This window comes from Mytilus edulis, chromosome 11 (genome assembly GCF_963676685.1).
Source record: "Mytilus edulis chromosome 11, xbMytEdul2.2, whole genome shotgun sequence".
Classification (NCBI taxonomy): domain Eukaryota; kingdom Metazoa; phylum Mollusca; class Bivalvia; order Mytilida; family Mytilidae; genus Mytilus; species Mytilus edulis.
Genome location: NC_092354.1, coordinates 55,559,265 through 55,582,816, shown reverse-complemented (window position 1 = coordinate 55,582,816; position 23,552 = coordinate 55,559,265). Strand labels below are relative to the sequence as shown.

Here is a 23,552-nt window from a genome sequence, read left to right as displayed (position 1 = left end):
AAAGCATAATTTTCATTTGAATCTTTAAAAGGAAATAAACTATGTCTGAAATTATTTAGAACATTAAAAGTGTGCACCAAAAAACATGTTCATAAAAGGATCAAGACCACCCTCTTCTTGAAAATACATTTTCCCACATGATTATTTTAATTTAATTGAACTGAAAAATTAAAACTAAACTAATAATTAGTTAGAATGCATAAAACTGTATTTAAATGAAGAAGACTAAAGAGAAGATATTTATACAGGTAGTCAGGGGCTTTCAAAAACACTTTCCCACTCTTTTTCATAAGTATTTGTTTTTCATTTTTGGTATATTTTTTCCCATTAGATTTTTTTCTCTGTTCGCTTCCATGTTTATATAAATACATTTTGTTGTAAAAAAATGAGATAAGACTACAATATTTATCTTGTGGTCAGGAATTAACAGCTGGACACTGGTATCAACAGATGATTGACATATTAGCCCCTCCCAAATGCCTATATATGTAGATTAATTACTATGTGCTTTTATTTACATAAGTTCATTAACAATTTACTCCCTGTTGTGATATGATAATGACCTTGGGAATTTTACAAACTGTGCAGAATAATACTTACTTTAAAATTATGTGATAAAAAAAATATCTTCAAAAAATCATTGTTAGACTGTAGTGCTACCTGAATTACGAATGTAACAATAATTATTGAGGCTACGGTTACATTGCGTTATTGTTACATGAAAAAAAGCAATGTACGATGGGACTAGTAATATGTACTAAATAATAAAAGTTGAGGACATTTATTACATACATTTATAACATACAATTTATTTATTGTAATTTTTTATTTATAATGACAATTTCTACAAATCCAGTAAGTTGTTTTTAAAGTCCGACACATTTTTGATGAACGAAATTACGTCCTCCACGGATACGTGTACATACAGAATTTCTTAGTATTTAAGTTACAGTTAACAAACTTTGCTTTTGATTATCAATTTGCGTCAAGTTATAAAGCTGTATGAAATGTATGTCTTGATATTGTTTCAGTTTCGGTTAAAACGCATCCCAAGTTTTATTTTTTTCACCATAAACAAAATTGGTCCAAAGTATAATGACAGTAATAAGAGTAGGTGTGCAGTTAAATACTTTAAAAAAGTGAAACCATTGAACTATATTTTTCGCCTTTGACAGTCACACTCCTAATCTTGAGTAGTATCTTTAAGAACATCAAAACCATTAATACGTAGTAAAACTATTCAAGTTGTACACCATTTGTTGAATAATAATATTTTATTATTTATCAGTATTAAATTACAAGTATTGTTTAGTACATATGAAAGAATGAAGCAATACAACTATAGAAGATTTAAGTTTAATCAATCTAGCGTACATTGCTGTTTTGCATGTAACAATAACATAATGTAACCGTAGCCTCAGTAATTATCGTTACATTTGTAATTAATCGGTTCCTCACCCAACTTTGCATTCTGGCAATTAGTCTCCAATGTAACAATAATATTTTTAGTATTGTTACATTTCCATTTAACCGTAGCCAGTGCCTATAAGGTAAGCACTCAGTTTGCTTTATAATCCGAATTTTATCTATCATATCTTCATATTTTCATTGCTTGGTGCCTTCAATTATTTTAAACTCTTTATTGAAGTTGTGGTTATTAAATTAAACCAGTTACACATTTTGACTAATACTGTCTTGTGTGTTTAAAGTTCAGATCGCCTCGAAGGAGAAAACAATCATTTGCACCAACTTCCTTTTTATACATACGTAGCTGAATTATTTCTCAGGATCTGAATTTTTTTTGCGCTTAAAATTATAAGTATAATGTATGAAAAGTCGGTAACTTTCCCTATAGATAATATTTAAATTCTTTTCGAAGTGCATTGTACAGATAGATTATTCTAAAGGGGTAATTAAAAAAAAATAATTTACTTGAACAGATAATACCATGACCAAAAGGAAAAATAACTGACAAAAAGTCCAAAAACACTGCATTTGGTTTTGTTTACATTTATGTTCCTATTTCAAATTTTAAAAACAAAACATGTTAGTCGGAACTTCCTTAAAGATGCACTTTAGGAAGTAAGTCAGCATCTGTGATAGAGGGATATTTTTTTTATATTAATCCTGTATACATTTATTATGTTTTAAAGGTTATTCCGAGGCACCATTAATTATATATTTCATCACAGAGTAGTTTACCTAAGTCCACCTATATTCTATTGATTGTCAATTGATTATTCATTAATTCCTAAATTCTAACCGTTTACCAAGTACATGTAGCATTTACCTATTATTGATTTTATTATCAGTACTGACTCTTCACAAGGGTCAATAGGTTTTTTTTAATTCGATTGGTTTAATAATCCCTTCCTCCAGTTTGGTGGAAGTTTTGAAAAGGCAATGGATGTCTGATGTCTTTGTTGTGATATCGATATACTTGTATATTTTGTGAGGTATAGTGTTCTTTTTATTTGTCTATATATTTTTAACCTTGACTGTGTAGTCAATTTTTCGTGATATCCCTTTTGGTCGGCTCTACTTTATTTTGCAAACTATGCTTTTAACGTTTATATGTAATCTATGGTAGCTTACCATGCACTGTATGTTTCAATTGTGTAGTTTTCGTATCTTTTTATTCAGTCGATGTGAAGAGAGGTTATAGTTATGTTTTAATCAAATATCGACTTTGAATTGTGTTCTGTGAATCTTTGTTACTGTGGTATGGTCATTTTTTGTGTCCTTGTCTTTCATTTTTGCGCATTTGCTTTGTCTTTAGAGTGACTACATACTATCTTGTTTTTCTTTCTTTGACAAAGTTGTTGACTGCTGTACCCCATATTTTTACATTTTCACCTAACAGTATAGCAGTATAAACAATTGAATTCTTTCACCTCATGATATATGCTCATTTTAACATACATAAGCTAGATATTTGTCAACATTCTACTCTTCTCACTAATACTCTATATAAAGATATTGGTAAACTAAAACTATATATTTCTGAAGCATGATTAGGTTTGGATATCGACTTTCTGCTTGAAACTGAAACGCACTGGAGATGATACAATTGCATTCTTTTAACTTTTATGAGTATACATTTCATAAATGTTTGTCATAAGGATGTGAAGAATGCGCGATGCACTTGGTTTGGAAACAATCTTAACAGTAGTAACTAGAGGCTCTCAAGAGCCTGTGTCACTCACCTTGGTCTATGTGCATATTATACAATGGACACAGATAAATTCATGACAAAATTGTGTTTTGGTAGAGATAATTGTAGCAAGAAGAATGTCCAATAAAGTAAGATCTACAAACACATCATTGTTTGTAGATCTTACTTTACTGGACATTCATCTTGCTACAATTATCTCTATCTATAATGAACTTGACAGTGGAAAATATTTTCAAAAAATTTACAAAAATTTACAAAAATTTATGAAAATTGTTAAATAATGACTATAAAGGGCAACTCCTTAAGGGGTAAACTAAAAATTTTGGTCATGTTGACTTATTTGTAGATCTTACTTAGCTGAACATTATTGCTGTTTACAGTTTATCTCTATCTATTATAATATTCAAGATAATAACCAATAAAGGGCTGCGCTTTAGCGCATGATACGCCCGTTGCTCTTTTAACTTGTCTTTTATGCTTTAAATGAATTTATATGATCAACTAGAAATATATATACAAATCAAAAGGGATGTTACATTAATATATTCACCAAAGTTTCATAAAATCTCCCTTTTTTAAGTATAAAAATTCATTACTTAAGAAAACGTAAAATCTAAAATTTATAAAAATGGAAAGGGCATGTCAATAGATATTAACAATTTATCAAAGTTGCATAAAATTTTGAGAAAGTGTTAGTTATTGTCCCAAAATTGGAATATCCCCCCTTTTTAAGCATAAAAATTCATAACACGGAAATATAAAATCTGAAATTTATAAAAATTGAAAGGGATCTTACATCAATAGATATAAATAATTCACCAAAGTTTCATGGACATTGGTGAAGGCCTTTTTGAGTTATTGTCCGAAGTGTTAAAAATCCCCCTTTTTTTATGAATAAAGCCCCATAAATCCAAAACTTAAAATCTGAAATTTATAAAAATTGAAAGGGAGCTTACATCAATAGATATAAACAATTCACCAAAGTTTCATGGACATTGGTGAAAGCCTTTTTGAGTTATTGTCCGAAGTGTTGAAAATCCCCCTTTTTTTATGAATAAAGCCCCATAAATCCAAAACTTAAAATCTGAAATTTATAAAAATTGAAAGGGAGCTTACATCAATAGATATAAACAATTCACCAAAGTTTCATGGACATTGGTGAAAGCCTTTTTGAGTTATTGTCAGAAGTGTTGAAAATCCCCCCTTTTTTATGAATAAAGCCCCATAAATCCAAAACTTAAAATCTGAAATTAAAAAAAAACGAAAGGGAGCTTACGTCAATAGATATAAACAATTCACTTAAGTTTCATGGAAATTGGTGAAAGTGTTTTTGAGTTATTGTCCGAAGTGTGGACGACGGACGGACGGACAAAGGTATACCATAATACGTCCCGTCTAAAAGACGACGGGCGTATAAAAACTTAAAATTACTAATTCTGGGGCAGCAACTCAGCAACGGGTTGTCCGATTTGTCTGAAAATTTCAGGGCAGATAGATCTTGACCTGATGAACAATTTATCCTCACACAGATTTGCTCTAAATGCTTTGGTTTCAGAGATATAAGCCGTAATCTACATTTCGCTCCTATGTACTATTTTTAGCCATGGCGGCCATCTTGGTTGGTTGGCAGGGTCACGCCACACATTCTAAAAGTAGATACCCAAATGATGATTGTGGCCAAGTTTGGTTAAATTTGGCCCAGTAGTTTCAGAGGAGAAGATTTTTTAAAAGAATACTAAAATTTTAGAAAAATGGTTAAAAATTGACAATGAAGGGCAATAACTCCTTAATGGGTGGACTGACAATTTTGGTCATGTTGACTTATTTGTAGATCTTACTTTGCTGAACATTATTGCTGTTTACAGTTCATCTCTATCAAACACAGTAAAATTTCCTGAAAATTACCAATTTAGGGGCAGCAATCCAACAACGGGTTGTCCGATTCATCTGAAAATTTCAGGGCAGATAGATCTTGACCTGATAAACAATTATAACCCCATGTCAGATTTGCTCTAAATGCTTTGGTTTTTGAGTTATAAGCCAAAAACTGTATTTTACCCCTATGTTCTATTTTTAGCCATGGCGGCCATCTTGGTTGGTTGGCCGGGTCACCGGACACATTTTTTAAACTAGATACCCCAATGATGATTGTGGCCAAGTTTGATTAATTTGGCCCAGTAGTTTCAGAGAAGATTTTTGTAAAAGTTAAGGTAGCACTACAGTCAGAATGTTCTGACTCCAATCAACAGTGGTATTCCAACTTGGATGAAAATGGCACATGCATGTCAAATGGTAGTAAAAATTTGATTTCATCCCTTAAATCAACCATATACAATCTCCAAAACTGTGTCTTAGATTTTTGATATATGCCTTCAGTAAGGAGATGTATTGATTTAACCTCATTTCACCTTTCATCTTTGGAGACCTATAAATTCATTTAGAAACAAATTATCCAAAAACTGGGACACGGTATTGTAGAAAATACACCCTTTAATCATATATATCAAGGTCAAGCCAAAGGGGGTACCCATGAAGTTTTTATTTACATTTTTTCCTTACAATTCTCATGAAAAATTGTTCTGAGAAATGACCTAAAAACTGAATTTCCCCCTTAGAACCCCTATAAAGTCAATATAAATACAAGCATTCCACTGGGAACACCCCAGGAGTGTTCAGGTACCATTACTATATCAATAGAACCACAAACTTTTTGTCTTTGATGTTCTAATGCTATAAATTTTGCATTATATGTGAACTGTCCAACACTAACTTGGCATTTGGCGGGAGTTTGACGTCACAGATTTGACCAACATCTGTGATGTAGTAATTAAATAGACAAAGCTCCGCCTCTTTCCAGACAGTCTTAGATAAGAGAATAACATGATTGACCAGCTGCATTTATTCAATGTTTAACATCATTATTCTCTATATATATAAAGAATAATTTTCATTTGAATTTTAAAAAAGAAATAAACTATGTCTGAAATTAGCTTAAACATTAAAAGTGTGCATCAAAAACATGTTCATAAAAAGATCAAGGCCACCCTTTTCTTGAAAATACACTTTCTCACATGATTTTTTTATTTAATGGAACTGAAAAATTACACATAAACTGAAAATTAGTTAAAATGCATAAAACTTTATTTAAATGAAGAAGACCAAAGAGAAGAAATTTATACATGATTTTTTTATTTAATGGAACTGAAAAATTACACATAAACTGAAAATTAGTTAAAATGCATAAAACTTTATTTAAATGAAGAAGACCAAAGAGAAGAAATTTATACAGGCAGTCAAAGGCTTTCAAAAATACTTTCTCACTCTTTTCAGTGGTATTTTTTTTTTCATTTTTGGTAGATTTTTTCCCTTTAGTTTTTTTCCTTTTCTACATGTTCTATGTTCACTTCCATGTTAAATTAATAATTTTTGTTGCAAAACAATGAAATAGGACTACAATATTTATCTTGTGGTCAGGGATTAACAGCTGGACACTGGTATCAACAGATGATTGACATATTAGCCCCTCCCAAATGCCTATATATTTAGATTATTTACCATGTGCTTTTATTTACATACGTTTATTATCAATTTACTCCATGTTGTAATATGATAATGACTTTGGAATTTTTACACACTGTGCAGAATAATACTTACTTCAAAATTATATGACAAAAAAAATATCTTCAAAAAATTATTGTTAGACTGTAGTGCTACCTTAACGACGACGCCGAACGACGCCGGACGCCAAGTGATGGGAAAAGCTCCCTTGGCCCTTTGGGCCAGGTGAGCTCATAAAGTCTGTAAAATTGATAACTATCATTAAGGGGTTTGACTGCATGAATGCAATATTTGTCACATCCACCCACCCCCTATAAAAAAGAAATATAGAAGAAATGAATCAAATATCAGGAATAAAGAACCACATTTAGAATAAAAACACAAAGAAAAAAAAATGTGCAAAAACTGCTGACACAAAGAATTTGAACCTTTTCTTAGCGATAAAAACTTCAATAAAAGCTAGAATAAGGTAGTAGCATAATCTTTACTAAAAGAGTCAACATCTCCAGTTGATTGATCAGTGATCAGAGATGTTTGAATCCAAGTAAGCAAAGGGACCGAATCCATTACACAACGTGAGGCATTTACGAAATATGTTTTCTTTTTACTGTATAACACTAAATTGACACGGTTAGAATAAATTGTGATGGAGGCTGCAAGATTGGTGACACCTATTGGTAAATATAAACAAAACATACCAAAACAAAGTACAAATATTAATTCATTTATTATTGTCAACATTTATAATACAAACAAGCTTTATTTCTTAATGATATGCAAATTAGTTAGGCAGAGATGTCATTAAAAACAAACAAAAACAAGAAATTACAATGAATCTTTCCCTTAGTCCGATTCAGTATTTTAATTTCATAATTAAGTAAAACCCTTTTCAAATTAGAAATTGAAAACATGATTGTGTGAAAACGTGTATCCAATCCCAACATCATTAATACTGGTGGTCTTTTAAACCCCTACCATCCTCCTACTACTAGTTCTGGGATAGCCCTAAACATAATCTACAGCTAACTGAAAGAACAAAGGGTTAAACCTGAATTTCCTCTTATTAGAATCTCTGTTCAATGATTAACTTGAAAATGTGTTTAAACTGATCAAAATATAATAAATTTAATCCTAATCTAATGCTGAACTAAAATGAAGTGGATTTCTTTTTTATTTATAATTGTCAACATTCTAACTGACATTTTGTCTGATCTTCTAATGACATCATCTGCCACAGGTACAGTATATAAATTATAAAACAAAAAGTGCAAATTATGTAAATAACATATCTTTCAATATATTATGTTGCTAAGCAACAGAGCTAATATATACAAAATTCTATCAATAATGGACTGGTATTTTATGTAGAAGCACTGGATATATTCTGTACACTCCATACAATTATATAACAATATGCTGTATTTAAATCCGAGCAAGCTCCCCACTACCGCAGTTAATAAATTATCCCAACAATTTCAAATTGTTCAAATTATATATTTCTTTGTGAGTTAAAATTATTATGATTTTATTTCATATATTTTGACCCTCCTGTTTCCTTATTTATGAAATATATTCATTTTTTTCAGCCATAACAGCTTTCCCTTCAAATGAATGTTGGAATAATGGACTGTATTACTGAAATCCCCTTTTAATAATAAAAAATTTAAATGAAACCAAAATAAACCATCTGGCATGTCCAATTATAAAACTTCACTTCCTAATACCATATTCAGAATACAGTAGTATACAGTATCTATGAGAAATAGAATGCTAACAGATTTATAAAAAAATCTAAAAAATCTATAAAGGCCACTTAGTGATAACTTTGCAAAGCAATATATAAAATAACAAATTACCTACAACAGAATACTTCAAATGAAAAGTATACATTGATCAAAACAGAAAACATGCTTTCTATAAAATTGTATACGTCTTTTAACAAATTGAATGAATATCAAGGACACTTAATATAATGAGCACTTTAATTGTGTCCCATATTTGACTTGGGCCATTATGTTTAGGCTTTTATCTAGAAAATTGTTTGGTTTTCCAATATTTTCTATCTTATTTTCATAAATCAAGCAAATGTGTTTAAAATACAGCCTATATTCTGTGAAATGATCTGATAATTGTCCAATGTTTGATTTTTCATGACTGCTGTTGAAATTGGTAAACATTTTTAACACTCCTTTACCAAAATGTATGCTTTTATGGGATTAAAACTAGGTGACATAGATACAAATTAAATACTTATTCATTTCTTTAATATTCTCTACAATATCAACATAATTATTTATATATGATTTTTATATCATTATCACATTACATATAATACAACAATAAAATATGGAAAGGCAAAGATAACATAATTAGAAAATTTCAGTTTACATCTTCTAGAAACTAATGGCACATAGGTGCATCATTTTTCTAATGTTGTAAAATAATCATTGATATTTTTTACCTAATAAAATCATATCAACCCTTTTATTGGAAATATTTCAGGAAAATACCTACTGGAAGTCTGAATATACTTTAACATCACATAATTATCAAGGAGAAATAAATTATTGAAAGATGAAAAAAATCTTTGGTAGGCAAATTTGCATAGTAAATATAAAATATAACCTACTTTTTAATTTTCAATTGACTATTACTGTAGCTATGTAAAATGTGATTAGGTTTTAAAGCATTAGAAAATACAACTGTATATGGCTTATAAGGAAAACAATGAATATCAATAAACTTAGTTTTTTTAAACATGTTAGTTTTCCTACATAATAATTAGTCTTTTTCAACTTTAGCATAGATCGTCATTACAGCATCTTATTTAAATTATCTCGGAGTACTGACAGTAAACTTATCAAAAATGTGTACTATAGACACCTTAAGACGGTACTTTATTTCACCTCATCGCGTGGGACTGGTGTAAGTAATTCCCCGATTAGGACAGGCAAAAGCAAATACTTGTTTGCTACAGGCATCACCAATTACCTGATTAAGCTAATTCTCACTGAAATCACAACTATAATGAATTATTGAGCAATTTTGGTTTTGTTTTCCTTTTTGATGACACAATAAAGTAAACTCTGACAATTTTCAAACTTACGTCTCTAAAACATTTCTGTGTAGTTAAATAAACATCAATATCACAAAACAATCATTTATTTGAAAAACAGACTGTAATTGTTTAGCTTTTTATGCCACACTGAAAAAATAAAACTTATGAACCTTTCAGCTACGAAAAAGTCAACATGTAAAATTGACAAAATCATAGAGAAAGAGATTGGTTCAAAGTGTAAATAAGCTTGTATCACAAATAAAATGTGTATAAACATGTATAAAAAGACTAAAATATATCCTAAAATTTACTCCAAAAAAACACTCCGATAATATTACAACATATAAATATGTGCCACTCAATAAGTAAACAGACAGGATATTATTGAGGGGGAGGACAGGGGGGTACCCTTCTCCCTTCTCCCACCCCTCTTCTCCTTTCTCCTACCCCCGTTCTCCTTTCTCCCATTAGAATAAAACATCTCCTTTTGAGATAAATTAAAAAAAATTCTCCTTTCTCCAACTTTTTCTCCTTTCTCTAACTTTTTCTCCTTTCTCCCAGCCTTCCTCTCCTTTCTCCTACCCCCTTTCTCCTTTCTCCCACCCCCTTTCTCCTTTCTCCCTGTCTCCCTTACCCCTATCCACCCCCTCATTATTACTATGTGTTTATTAAATATTAAACATGCCGTATTTTTAGCACTTATGTCGATATTTAACATTACAATACAGGCAGGCTGTAAAAATAATTAAATATATTCAGATGTGAGATGAAAATCATACTTGTATGCATTACAAAAAATACAAGTTTTACAAAAAAAAAGACATTTTAAGAAAAATGCAATAATGCAAACGTAAGCTTATTACTACATATCTAAAGGTTTGTACATTTAGAAATTATCTATACTACGCAGGAGTATTCATAAGTATTCTTAAATTGCAAATAATAAACTCATTATAGATATAACTATGCAAATATTTTATTCTTTTCACAGCCTCAGGTCCAAGGCATTTTGAAAATTACAGTTTGATTGTAATTCATTCACAGACTAGGTGTGCATATTTTTGCACTATTTTAAAAAATATTTAACATTTGTATTGTTTTAGTTTGTGTGGGCATATTTTTGCACCATTTAAAAAATTATTTAACATCTGTACTATTTAGTAAAACAAAAGTGAACATGAACAACGCCCACTTTTGAAATCATTCTCCCAGTTAATAATGAATTTCCTTATGATGACCTCACTAATGATTTCTGATATGTAAAATTGTGAGCATGAACTTTCACCTCTGGACCTCTTCCACTACAACATGGAAAAAAACTTCAAATCATAACATGGCACTTCTTTTCCGTATATTTACAAATATCTCTATAAAAAAGCGTTCTTCTTTTACAGTAAAAATACAGTCAAACCTGATCCAAAGGTCCCGTATATTAAGTGAAAACCTGCCTGAACCCACTTTAGTAAGATGTGTACATTTTGGACCTCAATTAAAAAGGTCCACCAAAGGATAACGGAGGTAAAATCTCTAATAAAGTCAGTTTTCACTGTTCTGGAGGGTTACCCTTGTATGCTGGTTTGACTGTACATGCACTTGCAAAAATAATAACAATCACTCTTGATTAGACAATGAACACACAGATATTACGGTTAAGTCTTTCAAAAATTAGATGATGATGAATCATAATCGTCTGGTTTATATCGAGCTTTCCTAATTTCTGCCAACTTCAGTCTGGCTCTTTCAAGTTCTTTTTCTCTCTTTAAGATTTCTTCCTGTGCTTGCAACTCCTGTAATGGAGGAATGAAAATTGTGAAATCATATTGTTTTCTATGTTTCCTTAAAGTCACTAATCCACTTAATTGTTATTCTACACTTCTGAGGTTTTCTTTGTTTAAGAATATTTTATTTTTAAAAGTAGCAATAGGGATTAGACAGAAGTTATAACAACATAAGTGAGGTTCTCTCCCTACTTCAGATTTTTTGTATTTGAAGTTATATCAACCAGAATTACATCTCACTCCTTTAGATGTAATGCATTCGGGGTAATATCATCAAAAGCTGACACCAAAATGTTGTGACTGGTTATATACGGCATAATAATGAAATTTCAATTAATGATGTGAATTATTCTCACTTTGAGTAGATTATAAAACCACAAATTGAAACTAAACAAAGTGAGGGAAAATACCAATACAGCTTACAGAAAATAAATGATCTTTCAGTTACATGCCTCCCCCTCCTTCCCCCCATTTTTTTTACTATTTGCTGTAAGTATTCAAAGGGTTAATTTTTCGTAATTTTTCTACTTGATGCAACCTTAAGAATATAATGTTCACAACAATTGTACAAATTAGCAACACACATAAACTCATAATTTCCATAATATACTTACAACTATTTGTAGAATTGTTATATAACTTTACATATTGTTTAAATATAGTCTTTTAAGAACAGTTCAATTTAAAGGATTTTTTCATAGAATATTATTTCAATGCATATTTTGTTAAAATAGATAGTACATGCGTATTTCTAAAATATTAAAAAGACATGTTTTGTTGAAAGATTTAATAGGTAGAATAAAGATGTCATAGATATAACACTCAGATAACATTTTCCCTCTGTAATATAACTAACCCTTTGAAAAAAAATCATATTAATTAAGTTCTGTTTGTGTAGCCCTGTTATTATACAAAGACACATAAAGAATGAACATTAACAGGAATGAGGAATTTTTTTTTTTAAATAAAAAAAAAAAATCATTAACCGATTTTTTACTTAAAAAATCTGGTTAAAAACCATAAAAAGTATGTGCTTATTTTACCCTGTTCATTTACAAAAAAAATTATTTAAAACATTGTTAAACATAGATTTTAAAAACACACAAAGTTTTCACAGCATTATTTTTATTTTTTAAGCACCTAAAGAAAAGCTTTTAGAAAAAACTAAATCTATGGCAAGTCTTGTCAATCCATTTGACTGAAATGTAATTAATGTAGTTAAACTATTACTGACTACATGGACAGATTACAGTTGTTTTTAAGCCCATTGCACTCCTTTGACCAAAGCAATAAGCAATATTGATTTAACACGTGACGGAAAGCTAGCGTGTAATATTCTAGGATTTTTGCATTAGTGCAAATCTAACTTTAAATTATGAACATCATCAGTGAAAAATATGTTTAAATCAGTTTTCAAGCTTTTCTACACAATAAAAGGGTTATACAACATTGGATGAATGAATTTTTCAGAATATAATCCCTTATAGAATATATATTGCACTCACAAGATTGTACAAAATATAATTATACTCAGGACAATATAATTATACTCAGGACAATATAATTATACTCAGGACAATATCTTTAGTTACACAGTGTACTAATGACCTAATATGATATGAACAGGGTCAGTAAATTTTATTTAAAAAAATATTTTTCAGTTGTTGCTATAGCGACCAACGAGTGAAAGTCGTCCTCTCTTTGAAATGTTTTTGCCATAAAACTTGACAAATTATTTATTTATAAATTTATGTTTATTTGACAATGTATGTTAATAAAGGAACAACACCAGATAATTTTTTTAAAGGAATGTTACTCTACTACTAACAGTTTAATCCACGCCCACTAACCTAATATTAAATATACACCATTCCCATTTAACAAATGTGTAAATTTAACAGTTTCTGATTATTAGAATCAAAGACAAAAACAATATGAAAATGAAACCTAAAGGAATTGGTTTGACTTTTGAAATTGCACTAAATGAACCTCTTATGAACGATCAGCTAAAGGAAAATTACAGACATGAGTAAGGTATCAAGGCCATAGGTGATCAGTCTAGTGAAACTGAAATGTTTGAATGAATGAAAAGATTAATGCATTAAGTTTGGTGAATGAATGAAGAATAAACACCAAGGTTGGGACACATAATGAATGAAAGATTATTATAGAATTATTAATAATTATTATAATCCCTAAAATCAGAAACACAGTGAGGAGTATAGCTGCATTCTGTTTAAGTTACAAAGCAATGCCATCTCTTACACTCTTTGGTATATTTGGCTTTTCGTATTTTAGCCAGTTTCTCTCTAGCTTCCTGTAGTTTCCTTTCCATGATTAACATGTCCTCATGAGCTTGTAATTCCTTTAAATAAATTGTCATTTTAGACATAATTCGTATGTGAAAATCCTATAAAATTATTCTATTTCCCTAACTTATTTGAGGAGTTCAACTTATTTAAACATAATTCAATGTTCATAAACTACTGTGGATGCATTTATTTTCGTGGGTATCAATTTTTGTGGATTAAGAAAAAACTTGTATTTTAGTAGATATTTGATTTCGCGGTTCTGCCAACCTCTGCATATAAAGCCTTTTACAAATTCGTAATTCATTGAGTATTTGAATTCTTGGTTCAACTGTTTCCATGAAACCCACGAAAATTGTATCCAACGAAAAATATTGAATCCACAGTATGTAAACTGATGACACAAGTTTTACAACTTAGTAACATCTTTCACTGATATTTATATTGACACAACTCAGTTAAATCTTTCACCAATTCCTATAAGTTGGATCCAATCCATTACACTTACATCATAAGGATGAATTTGGGGTTTAACATCCAGTGGCAAATATTACATGCAAAGCATGATGAGAATATATTACTGTCACAACAATATGAACCGCAAAGTTACAGGCTGTCAGAATTGAAATGATCTAAATAAAAGGTTATCAGACTGTCTTTTCTTTTATAATTAAAGGGAGGTAAATCAATAATTGAAAACAATTTATTGAATAAAAATTCAAAAATTGACCAGTAAAAATCTTTTTTGAAAATTTATTCAAAATGAGTAGCGAAAGTTCAAGCTTGGAATAAATGACAAATTCTGTAGGTTCTTTTGGAGAAATAATCAGTACAAATGCTTTCTAAATTTGGTATACATCATATCTTTTTGTATTCTTCAGCCAACCAACACTTCTGTAAACTTATTGAGGGACGTACTTTTCTATGTGACCTCTTAAAACTTGTTTGACCCAGACCAAAAATATCTTTAAAGGTTTTAAAAAGGTGGACCCTTAATATCTACCAGAGGGATACAAATTTTGATCAGATCAAACATTAATAAATATTAAATAATTCACAAATGAAAATAAATAATTCAAACTACATGCAAAATCAATTTTTCATCTCATTATACCCAATCAATTCTGAAGCAGCAAGACGAAAAATATGCAAATAATATGGATATATAACAAAAGCTCTAAGAAACATAAACCTCAAACGATAACATTCTAATCAGACCAGCCCCCTTTAACCTAAGTATGGATGTATAACAAAAGCTCTAAAACATGTGTACCCCCAACGATTACAATTTATAAGAACAGTCCCCTTTAACCTAAGATTATAGCATGTCCTTACCTGTCTTATTCCTCCGACTCTGGTGGCGTCTATGTTTACATCTTCCTGTTCTTCAGAGAATCCTTTGGCTTGTTGTGCTGCCTTCACTAAAGCATCGGTAGCTCTCTTTACAGCATTACCAGCAGACTAGAAAACAAGAAAAAAAGATTGAAAATACACCGTCCTGATATTAAAATGAGCATTGTGTTTCCACGTTACTGTGGATTCATTTATTTTTGTGGTAATCAATTTTTGTGGATTGCTGAAAACTTGCATATTCGTGGATATTTGACTTCGTGTTTTTGCATTATTTTCTAATTTATCTATTTTAATAAAGTATTGGATTTATCCATTGTAATAAAGTATTGAATTTATCCGTTGTAATAAAGTATTGAATTTATCCAATGTAATATAATATTGGATTTAACCATAAAAATAGAGTATAAGAAAGAAGAAACATGAAAAAAATGCACAAGTAGTTGAAGGATTGATGACTGCTTATCTTTCAGGTTAGTAGCAAATATTACATACATATTTGGTGATAACATGAACCCTGCATAGACTAGACAGTTTCTTTCAGTCATATTAATAAAGTGTCAGCTGACATGGTAACAGTTTGCTGCATAAAGGCATACTACCCTACTTAGACAAATAAGAATGGCTATTTCCCTTACTCCCAAAAATGGTGAGCATGGCACAAAACAGGAAATCCCAGTTTTTAAAGTCTATGGTAAAGTCAATATACTGTTCAATTTACAAGAGGGGGTCTGAGGGGTTCTGATCCCGAAATCCCAGGCTTAAAAACATGAAATCCCCAAGTCCTGAATTTAAAAAAAAAAATAAATCCTGCCATCCTCAAATTCGTAAAAAGGAATCCCTGATCCCGAAAGGGTCAATCCTGATATCCCAAGCTTAAAAACACCCCATCATGACATCCCAAACTAGAGGGTCCAAGGACCCTGTGTCGCTCACCTGATATTTTTATTTACAATTGTTGCATGATAAATGCAACTGTTGTACTGTCGTTTAGTTTCAGAGATATAATACTAAAAAGTGCATTTGAAACCTATGTTTTATTTCAGCCATGTGGGCAGGCAGGGTCATCATACACAGTGGTCCCTGGATATCCTAGTGGTGATTTAAACCAAGTTTGTTTAAATTCGACAGTTGTTTCAGGGGAGAATTTTTGTAAAATTTATCTAACAAGAAATGCAAAGTAATGAGAAAGTTGTGAAGTAGTTTTGTTGTTGCGTAACCCCCCCCCCCCCCCCACTTTGCCACCAGTGCAAGGGTTGTATAGCCAGCTGAGGTCGTGAAAAACTCTCTTTCTTTTGTTGTTGCAGATAGATCTTGACCTGATAAACAATTTTACCACATGTCAGATTTGCTCTAAATGCTTTGGTTTTTGAGTGATAAGCCAAAAACTGCATTTTACCCCTATCTTCTATTTTTAGCCATGGCGGGCATCTTGGTTGGTTGGCTGGATCACCGGACACAATTTTTAAACTAGATACCCCAATGATGATTGTGGCCAAGTTTGGTTTAATTTAATCCAGTAGTTTCAGAGGAGAAGATTTTTGTAAAAGATAACTAAGATTTACGAAAAATGGTTAAAAATTGACTTTAAAGGGCAATAACTCCTAAAGGGGTCAACAGACCATTTTGGTCATGATGACTTATTTGTAGATCTTACTTAGCTGAACATTTTTGCTGTTTACAGTTTATCTCTATCTATAATAATATTCAAGATAATAACCAAAAACAGCAAAATTTCCTTAAAATTACCAATTCAGGGGCAGCAACCTATCAAAGAGTTGTCCCATTCATCTCAAAATTTCAGGGCAGATAGATCTTGACCTGATAAACAATTTTACTACAGTCAGATTTGCTCTAAATGCTTCGGTTTTTGAGTGATAAGCCAAAAACTGCATTTTACCCCTATGTTCTATTTTTAGCCATGGTGGCCATCTTAGTTGGTTGGCCGGATCACCGGACACAATTTTTAAACTAGATACCCGAATGATGATTGTGGCCAAGTTTGGTTTAATTTGGTCCAGTAGTTTCAGAGGAGAAGATTTTTGTAAAAGATAATTAAGATTTACGAAAAATGGTTAAAAATTGACTATAAAGGGCTATAACTTCTAAAGGGGTCAACAGACCATTTTGGTCATGTTGACTTATTTGTAGATCTTACTTTGCTGAACATTTTTGCTGTTTACAGTTTATCTCTATCTATAATAATATTCAAGATAATAACCAAAAACATCAAAATTTTCTCAAAATTACCAATTCAGGGGCAGCAACCCAACAACGGGTTGTCCGATTCATCTGACAATTTCAGGGCAGATAGATCTTGACCTGATAAACAATTTTACCCCATGTCAGATTTGCTCTAAATGCTTTGGTTTTTGAGTTATAAGCCAAAAACTGCATTTTAACCCTATGTTCTATTTTTAGCCATGGCGGCCATCTTGGTTGGTTGGGCGGGTCACCGGACACAATTTTTAAACTAGATACCCTAATAATGATTTTGGCCATGTTTGGTTAAATTTGGCCCAGCAGTTTCAGAGGAGAAGATTTTTGTAAAAGTTAACGACGACGGACGCAGGACGACGGACGACGACGGACGACGACGGACGCCGGACGCCAAGTGATGAGAAAAGCTCACTTGGCCCTTCGGGCCAGGTGAGCTAAAAAGGACCTGCCCCCTCTCTTACATTGGTCGACAGATACGGACAAAATAATTTTGCAGTCCATAAGATAAGGCAAATGCTAAATGTAGATTTTTTTTCAGAAATGTCATAATAACATGACTATACCAACCTGTAATCTTTGCATGGCCATTGACCCTGGATCAGCCTTGACCTTACAGGCCACCAATAATGCTGCTGTTGACCCTGCTACTTCTTTAGCTGATGCAATGAGTTTCTCCTCCGTAGCGTTACCTTGTACCATAGCGTTGGCTGACTCACACAAACTGTGTGTTGCTCCTGCTACCATTCTAGCCTATGAAAATATGTTGAAATTTGATTAACATTTATCACATGTTTTATATGATGTATGTATGCAAATCATATTTTGAATAATTCATTGCCTATGAAAACATGTTGAAATTTTATTAACAATATTAGGCTTTTCTACCTCAGGCATAGATTACCTTAGCTGTATTTGGCAAAACTTTTAGGAATTTTGGTCCTCAATGCTCTTCAATTTCGTACTTTATTTGGCCTTTTAAAACTTTTTGGATTCGAGCGTCACTGATGAGTCTTTTGTAGACGAAACGCGCGTCTGGCGTATATACTAAATTTAGTCCTGGTATCTATGATGAGTTTATTTATATACTGTAAAACTAAAAAGTAGAAATTTTCCTGGAGGATTTAATTTCGTTTATTTCGTGGAAAGAATATATCCATGAAATTAAAACCCCCACGAAAATTTTACCTCCATATAATACCACTTACATTTAAGGAAACCATGATATTAAATCCCCATGAAATCATATACAGACGAATCCACGAAACTTTCTACAGTATTTATATAAAAGCAAATGAAATTTTGTACTTTTAGAATAATCCATGATGATTCATTTAAAATTTTATTCAAAGTTTATATATTGTGACACGTATTAGCTACAAAATAAAACATCAAATTTTTGCCACTCATAACAGACTTTCGAATATCTAAGAAGGCAACAGAAACATATAACAAATCTTTGTGAAACACTTTGAGGCTCAGTGAAAGGTCATAACTAAAACACAATGTGCAAGGACTCGTTTCAATACAAAACTCAAATTAAATTAGTTGAAGGCTTTTTACCTGAATGAAAAAAAACTGTAGACACCCCAACCCACTTCTCAAATTTGGTTTAATATTGCTATGTTTGGTTTTCATTCCCTTCATTGGTTCTCTAAAAGAAGACATTTGTATGTATTTCCCATAGGGTCCTATGTTAAACTAAGTCCCTCACTGGCGGCCATCTTGGATGATGGATCAGCTACAAAGTAACAACACTAGGTCAGCACCTCATAAGGTACATTCATGCTATGTTTTCTTTTATTCCATTTAATGGTTCTCTAGAAGAAGTTCAAAATGTAGAAAGTTAACGACGACGAAGACAGACAAAGACGACGGACAACAAGTGATGAGAAAAGCTCACTTGGCCCTATGGGCCAGGTGAGCTAAAAAGAATAAAAGATTATTGTGATTACTGATAAAAAAACAATCCTTCATGCTAAATATTTTCACATTTTTTAGTACATAATTTATCACATTACATAAGAGACAGAGAAAATATTGAACTTACTGCTGAGATAAGTCCCTGTGACCACTGTCCATCATCATTCTGGAAATCAGCCTTGTGGTATGCAGCTTCAATCTACAAAGGGAAGTAACTTGTGTGTTAGAAATATCAATAATTAATAATATTGCTTCTATTTTCATGCAATTAAACTATACATTGATCAACATATATATATATATTGACAGAATAGAATTCAGCAAGATCATTCATCAAGAAATTTGTTGAATAGATTAGTTTTAGTTCAATTTGTTCATGCTACTGTTGTTCTTAATCATTCCACTCAGTCAGGTTCTTTACATGTTAGATATCAAGTAAGGATGAAATCAGAAAACAGAGAACATATCATACAACAATATAACATTCAATCATTCAATAAAGTTATGTAATTGAGCTGTATTCTTTATAATAGATTCAATGCAACAGAAAAAGCAATTTGACAGAATTTAAGGTTTAAACTTTTGTTTTGTTTTGGCAACATATATAAGCTATTAAAAACATACAAAAGACAAAAAGTTAGAGAGCAACAAGTTCTGACAGAAAATTAGCATACAATAATATTATGGTAATTAACATGCATACACAATCATATATATTTTTTTAAAGTATATTCATATGGTCCTATGGCAAGATGTCCATTATGGAAGCTCTTTTAATATCAAGCAAATAAGACATTGTATAAGAAATTCTACATGTATCTTTAATATTGGAGTAAGATCAGATACAAGAAAGATAGTTAACAGACAAAATGTATGTTCCATTCTTAAAATTTTCTGACAATAAAAATAGCTGCAAGAAGCTTAAGATCAATTCAATTGTATAATTTCCCCATCCCTCCTCCATATATAATTTTTTTTTTAGGTGATACACATTTTAAAAGCGAAAGCAGATTATTATTGGAAGCTTTCAGATCATTATGGATTCATGCAATTTAATGGCAATAGATCTAAATAATCTCATGAAAAACATGAACTTGCAGCAAGAATGATTTTACATAAGCAAGACAGTGCAGACTAAAAACACATGGCTACTCTTAGTACTATTATTCTTCAGGAGACAGCTTAGACTGTCCCAGCAAATCTCAGTACTTGTCTACAACAAAACTCTTAAATAACCGTATAACCTACAGCTAAGTAGGGACTATCTCAAAATAAAAAGTGAATTTTCAATAAACTGTTTCCTGCACTTCTGAGAAGAACTTAAGAATACCCCATTGCAGGATTCCTAAGCATACAAATTAAATTAAATTAAATTAAATACTTTTTTTCTTTTTAAGATATAATTAGAAGTCACTGCCTCACAAATTTAAATGTATAATTTCCACAAATGTCCAAGGTCAAAACCATTCATCTTGAGATAATCCCCATTGATACAAGGTAGCTTCCTCTATTGATTAAAATTCCTTATTTTCATAACGATTTTTTATTAACCCTCCGCCATTTTTATATAAAATATACAATTGCAAAGCACACCACCACTACAAAGCGTGATATAATTTTACCTCTTTTCTAGTACGGATCTGAAAAGCAGTAATGTTAACTTCTAAACACAGTTAATATACTAACAGGCAATCATTCATAATAAAATAGGAAGATAGATTATGTTCAGTAATCAACTTTATTATGTCTCAGACTCATTAATAATACAACCCAGTTTTAAAATAAAAGGGCTGGCACAAAGATAGAAATCATTTAGAATTTTTGAAATACTAAGGCTTTTTTACCTCAGGAATAGATTACCATAGCTGTGTATTCGGCAAAACATTAAGGAATTTTTGGTCCTCAATGCTCTTTGACTTCGTACTTTATTTGGCCTTTTTAACATTTTTTGATTTGAGCGTCAATGTAGACGAAAGGCGCGTCTGGTGTTAATACAAAATTTCAATCCTGGTATCTATGATGAGTTTATTTGCACATCAAAAATAAAAGCTGAAATGTCTACTAAAAGTATTTTTTTTATGTATAATAAGGAAATTGTAATGGACGGTATAAGATTGCCGTTATTTGAAGTTATTTGAATTACGCTAAAAGTGGAACACAATAATCTCTGCAGATGACAGCAAAATAACGAAAAGGGAAAGATGAGCTGTAATCATGGTGTACAGAATTCTATATGAAAAATTGCAATGAAATCTTTTTTCTGAAATTTTTAACTTGGAGATGGTCTGATATGGTCTAATACTATATTCTACCTGGAACTGGATTCTGATGTTCACTAAACTTAATAAAATAAGTTGAAGAGAAATATAAGCATTCTACAGGTTAAAGCAGGTATTGCAACTTTTGTTTCTCAGATCTTCATGCTTCGGAGAAAGTATGAGGTACCACAGTACTTAAACATGCGAAAATCAGGTACCTTTTCTTATGTATTTAAGTCAAAAACACAGAGAAATAATTAGTATGACAAACAAAAGCTGTATAATGTCACCATGCTCTTAAGAATTTGAATCAGAAGTACAAAACTTGAAGCTCCAAACCTTGCTGACAAATGACTCTTATACTTGAAATTAGTTAGATGTAAAAATTGGGAAGGACAATTTGTTTTGAAATCTACTTTTATAACAAATTGTGATAACTAGTTGAGATTTTTCTATGCATTAACATAGCTTTTACTCTTAAATTCTGTAAATTCAGATTTTTTTTGTGATCTTCTGTTATTGCAAAAATTGAAAAACTTGCATTCTAAATAATTTATTATTTTATTTTTGTATGCAGCATGTCCTTAAATGGCAATAATAAATCTTGCATTTCTGTAATTTTTTTTAACAATCACAATAATAAATGCACATAAAAACTTCTGAATTCACAGAATCCCCTATTACTGAGAATCTTTTAGCTACAATTTCAAATTTTTCCATTAGAATCCTAATGTGTCTGTGGTGATCATACAATCAAATTATAAAATTAAAAAAATATTCCTGAGAAATCTTAAAATAAGGACTATCTACCTTTCCTTGTGCCACCAATTCTTTCTGTGCCGCTGATGCAGACTTTACAAGAGCCGCAGTGGCTGCTGCAATGGATTTAGCAGCATCTAAGATCTGTTCTTCAAAGTTAAGACTCATGTCAGCTTCCTAAAAATATGAAAAAGAATCATAATGAACAAATCAGAATATGTCAACCTCTTTTCAGATCTATTATCTCATATATCAAATTTTTCTTCTTCATTATTAGAATGAAAAGAAGGAATAACTTTTTGCCAATTTTTCCTTCAAGAAAGTTAGAAAGGGACTTTTGACCCTATAAAACATAATGAGATATCCATTTTTTTTGTAAAGGTCAATGGTGAATTTTTCCTTAATGCAGTTATCATTATTTTCCAATAATCTAGTTTACATTGATGAACTTGCTTCAAATGACATAAAATATGAGTCTTGAGGTCAGTCAATTTTAAGGTGGTACCTAACACTACAGGGAGATAACTCTGTAAAATCAGCTAAACGTTTTAATTACGTTGTGTTGTTAAGGGAATATTAAGTTTCTCAGTGATCAAAATAAGTGTTTGTCAAACTGCTATATAACCAGTGTAATTTTTCAGATAAAACGGTTGGTTCAAATTTGTTCAAATTTTTATATTTTTGTCAAAGGGTCAAAGTAAATACTTTGTCAAAATTTTAAGAAAATTAAACGAGCCATATTAATTTTAGTTAAAGTGTTGGGTACCACCTTAACATCTTATATTTAAAATCTCAATATTCAATGAACAAAGATATATGGTAAACATGGAGCAGAAAGTTTCAAGTATTTATAAACTTACAATTAGGAGTTATAAATAACCTTTGGGATAAGGGGAAGAATCCAATAAAATCAGGTTTTCCACATTCTGAGGGAAAAGCCCAAAATAAATAATGTCAAAAAAGCATGGGACAAGATTGCTATACCCATGACAACACACCAGAAAATGCTGGAAAAGTCAATATATATCATGATTAAAAAAAAACCAAATAATCGCATCAAATATATGAGTTGCAAAAACTATTATACTTTCCATCAATTAAGACACATGTGTTAAAATTGCAATGAATTTTGTTTAAAAAGTTTAGGTCCTTTTCAGAGCAACTCTT

The 23,552-nt window shown here is 31.0% G+C and overlaps 1 protein-coding gene across 1 annotated transcript in view; it reads right to left on the bottom strand.

The window, feature by feature from the left end:
- Positions 1–7,441: 7,441 nt before the first annotated feature.
- LOC139495842 (talin-1-like) overlaps positions 7,442–23,552 on the bottom strand; it is a 123,993-nt gene continuing 107,882 nt past the window's right edge. Inside the window, exons 51-57 of the mRNA XM_071284241.1 lie at positions 22,437–22,562; positions 20,991–21,008; positions 19,496–19,567; positions 18,016–18,198; positions 15,214–15,339; positions 10,436–11,578; positions 7,442–10,272 (exon numbers count right to left, since the gene is read on the bottom strand). Of these exons, the coding sequence (XP_071140342.1) occupies positions 11,450–11,578; positions 15,214–15,339; positions 18,016–18,198; positions 19,496–19,567; positions 20,991–21,008; positions 22,437–22,562 (654 nt within the window). The 3' untranslated portion in view covers positions 7,442–10,272; positions 10,436–11,449. The remainder of the gene's footprint in view (positions 10,273–10,435; positions 11,579–15,213; positions 15,340–18,015; positions 18,199–19,495; positions 19,568–20,990; positions 21,009–22,436; positions 22,563–23,552) is intronic.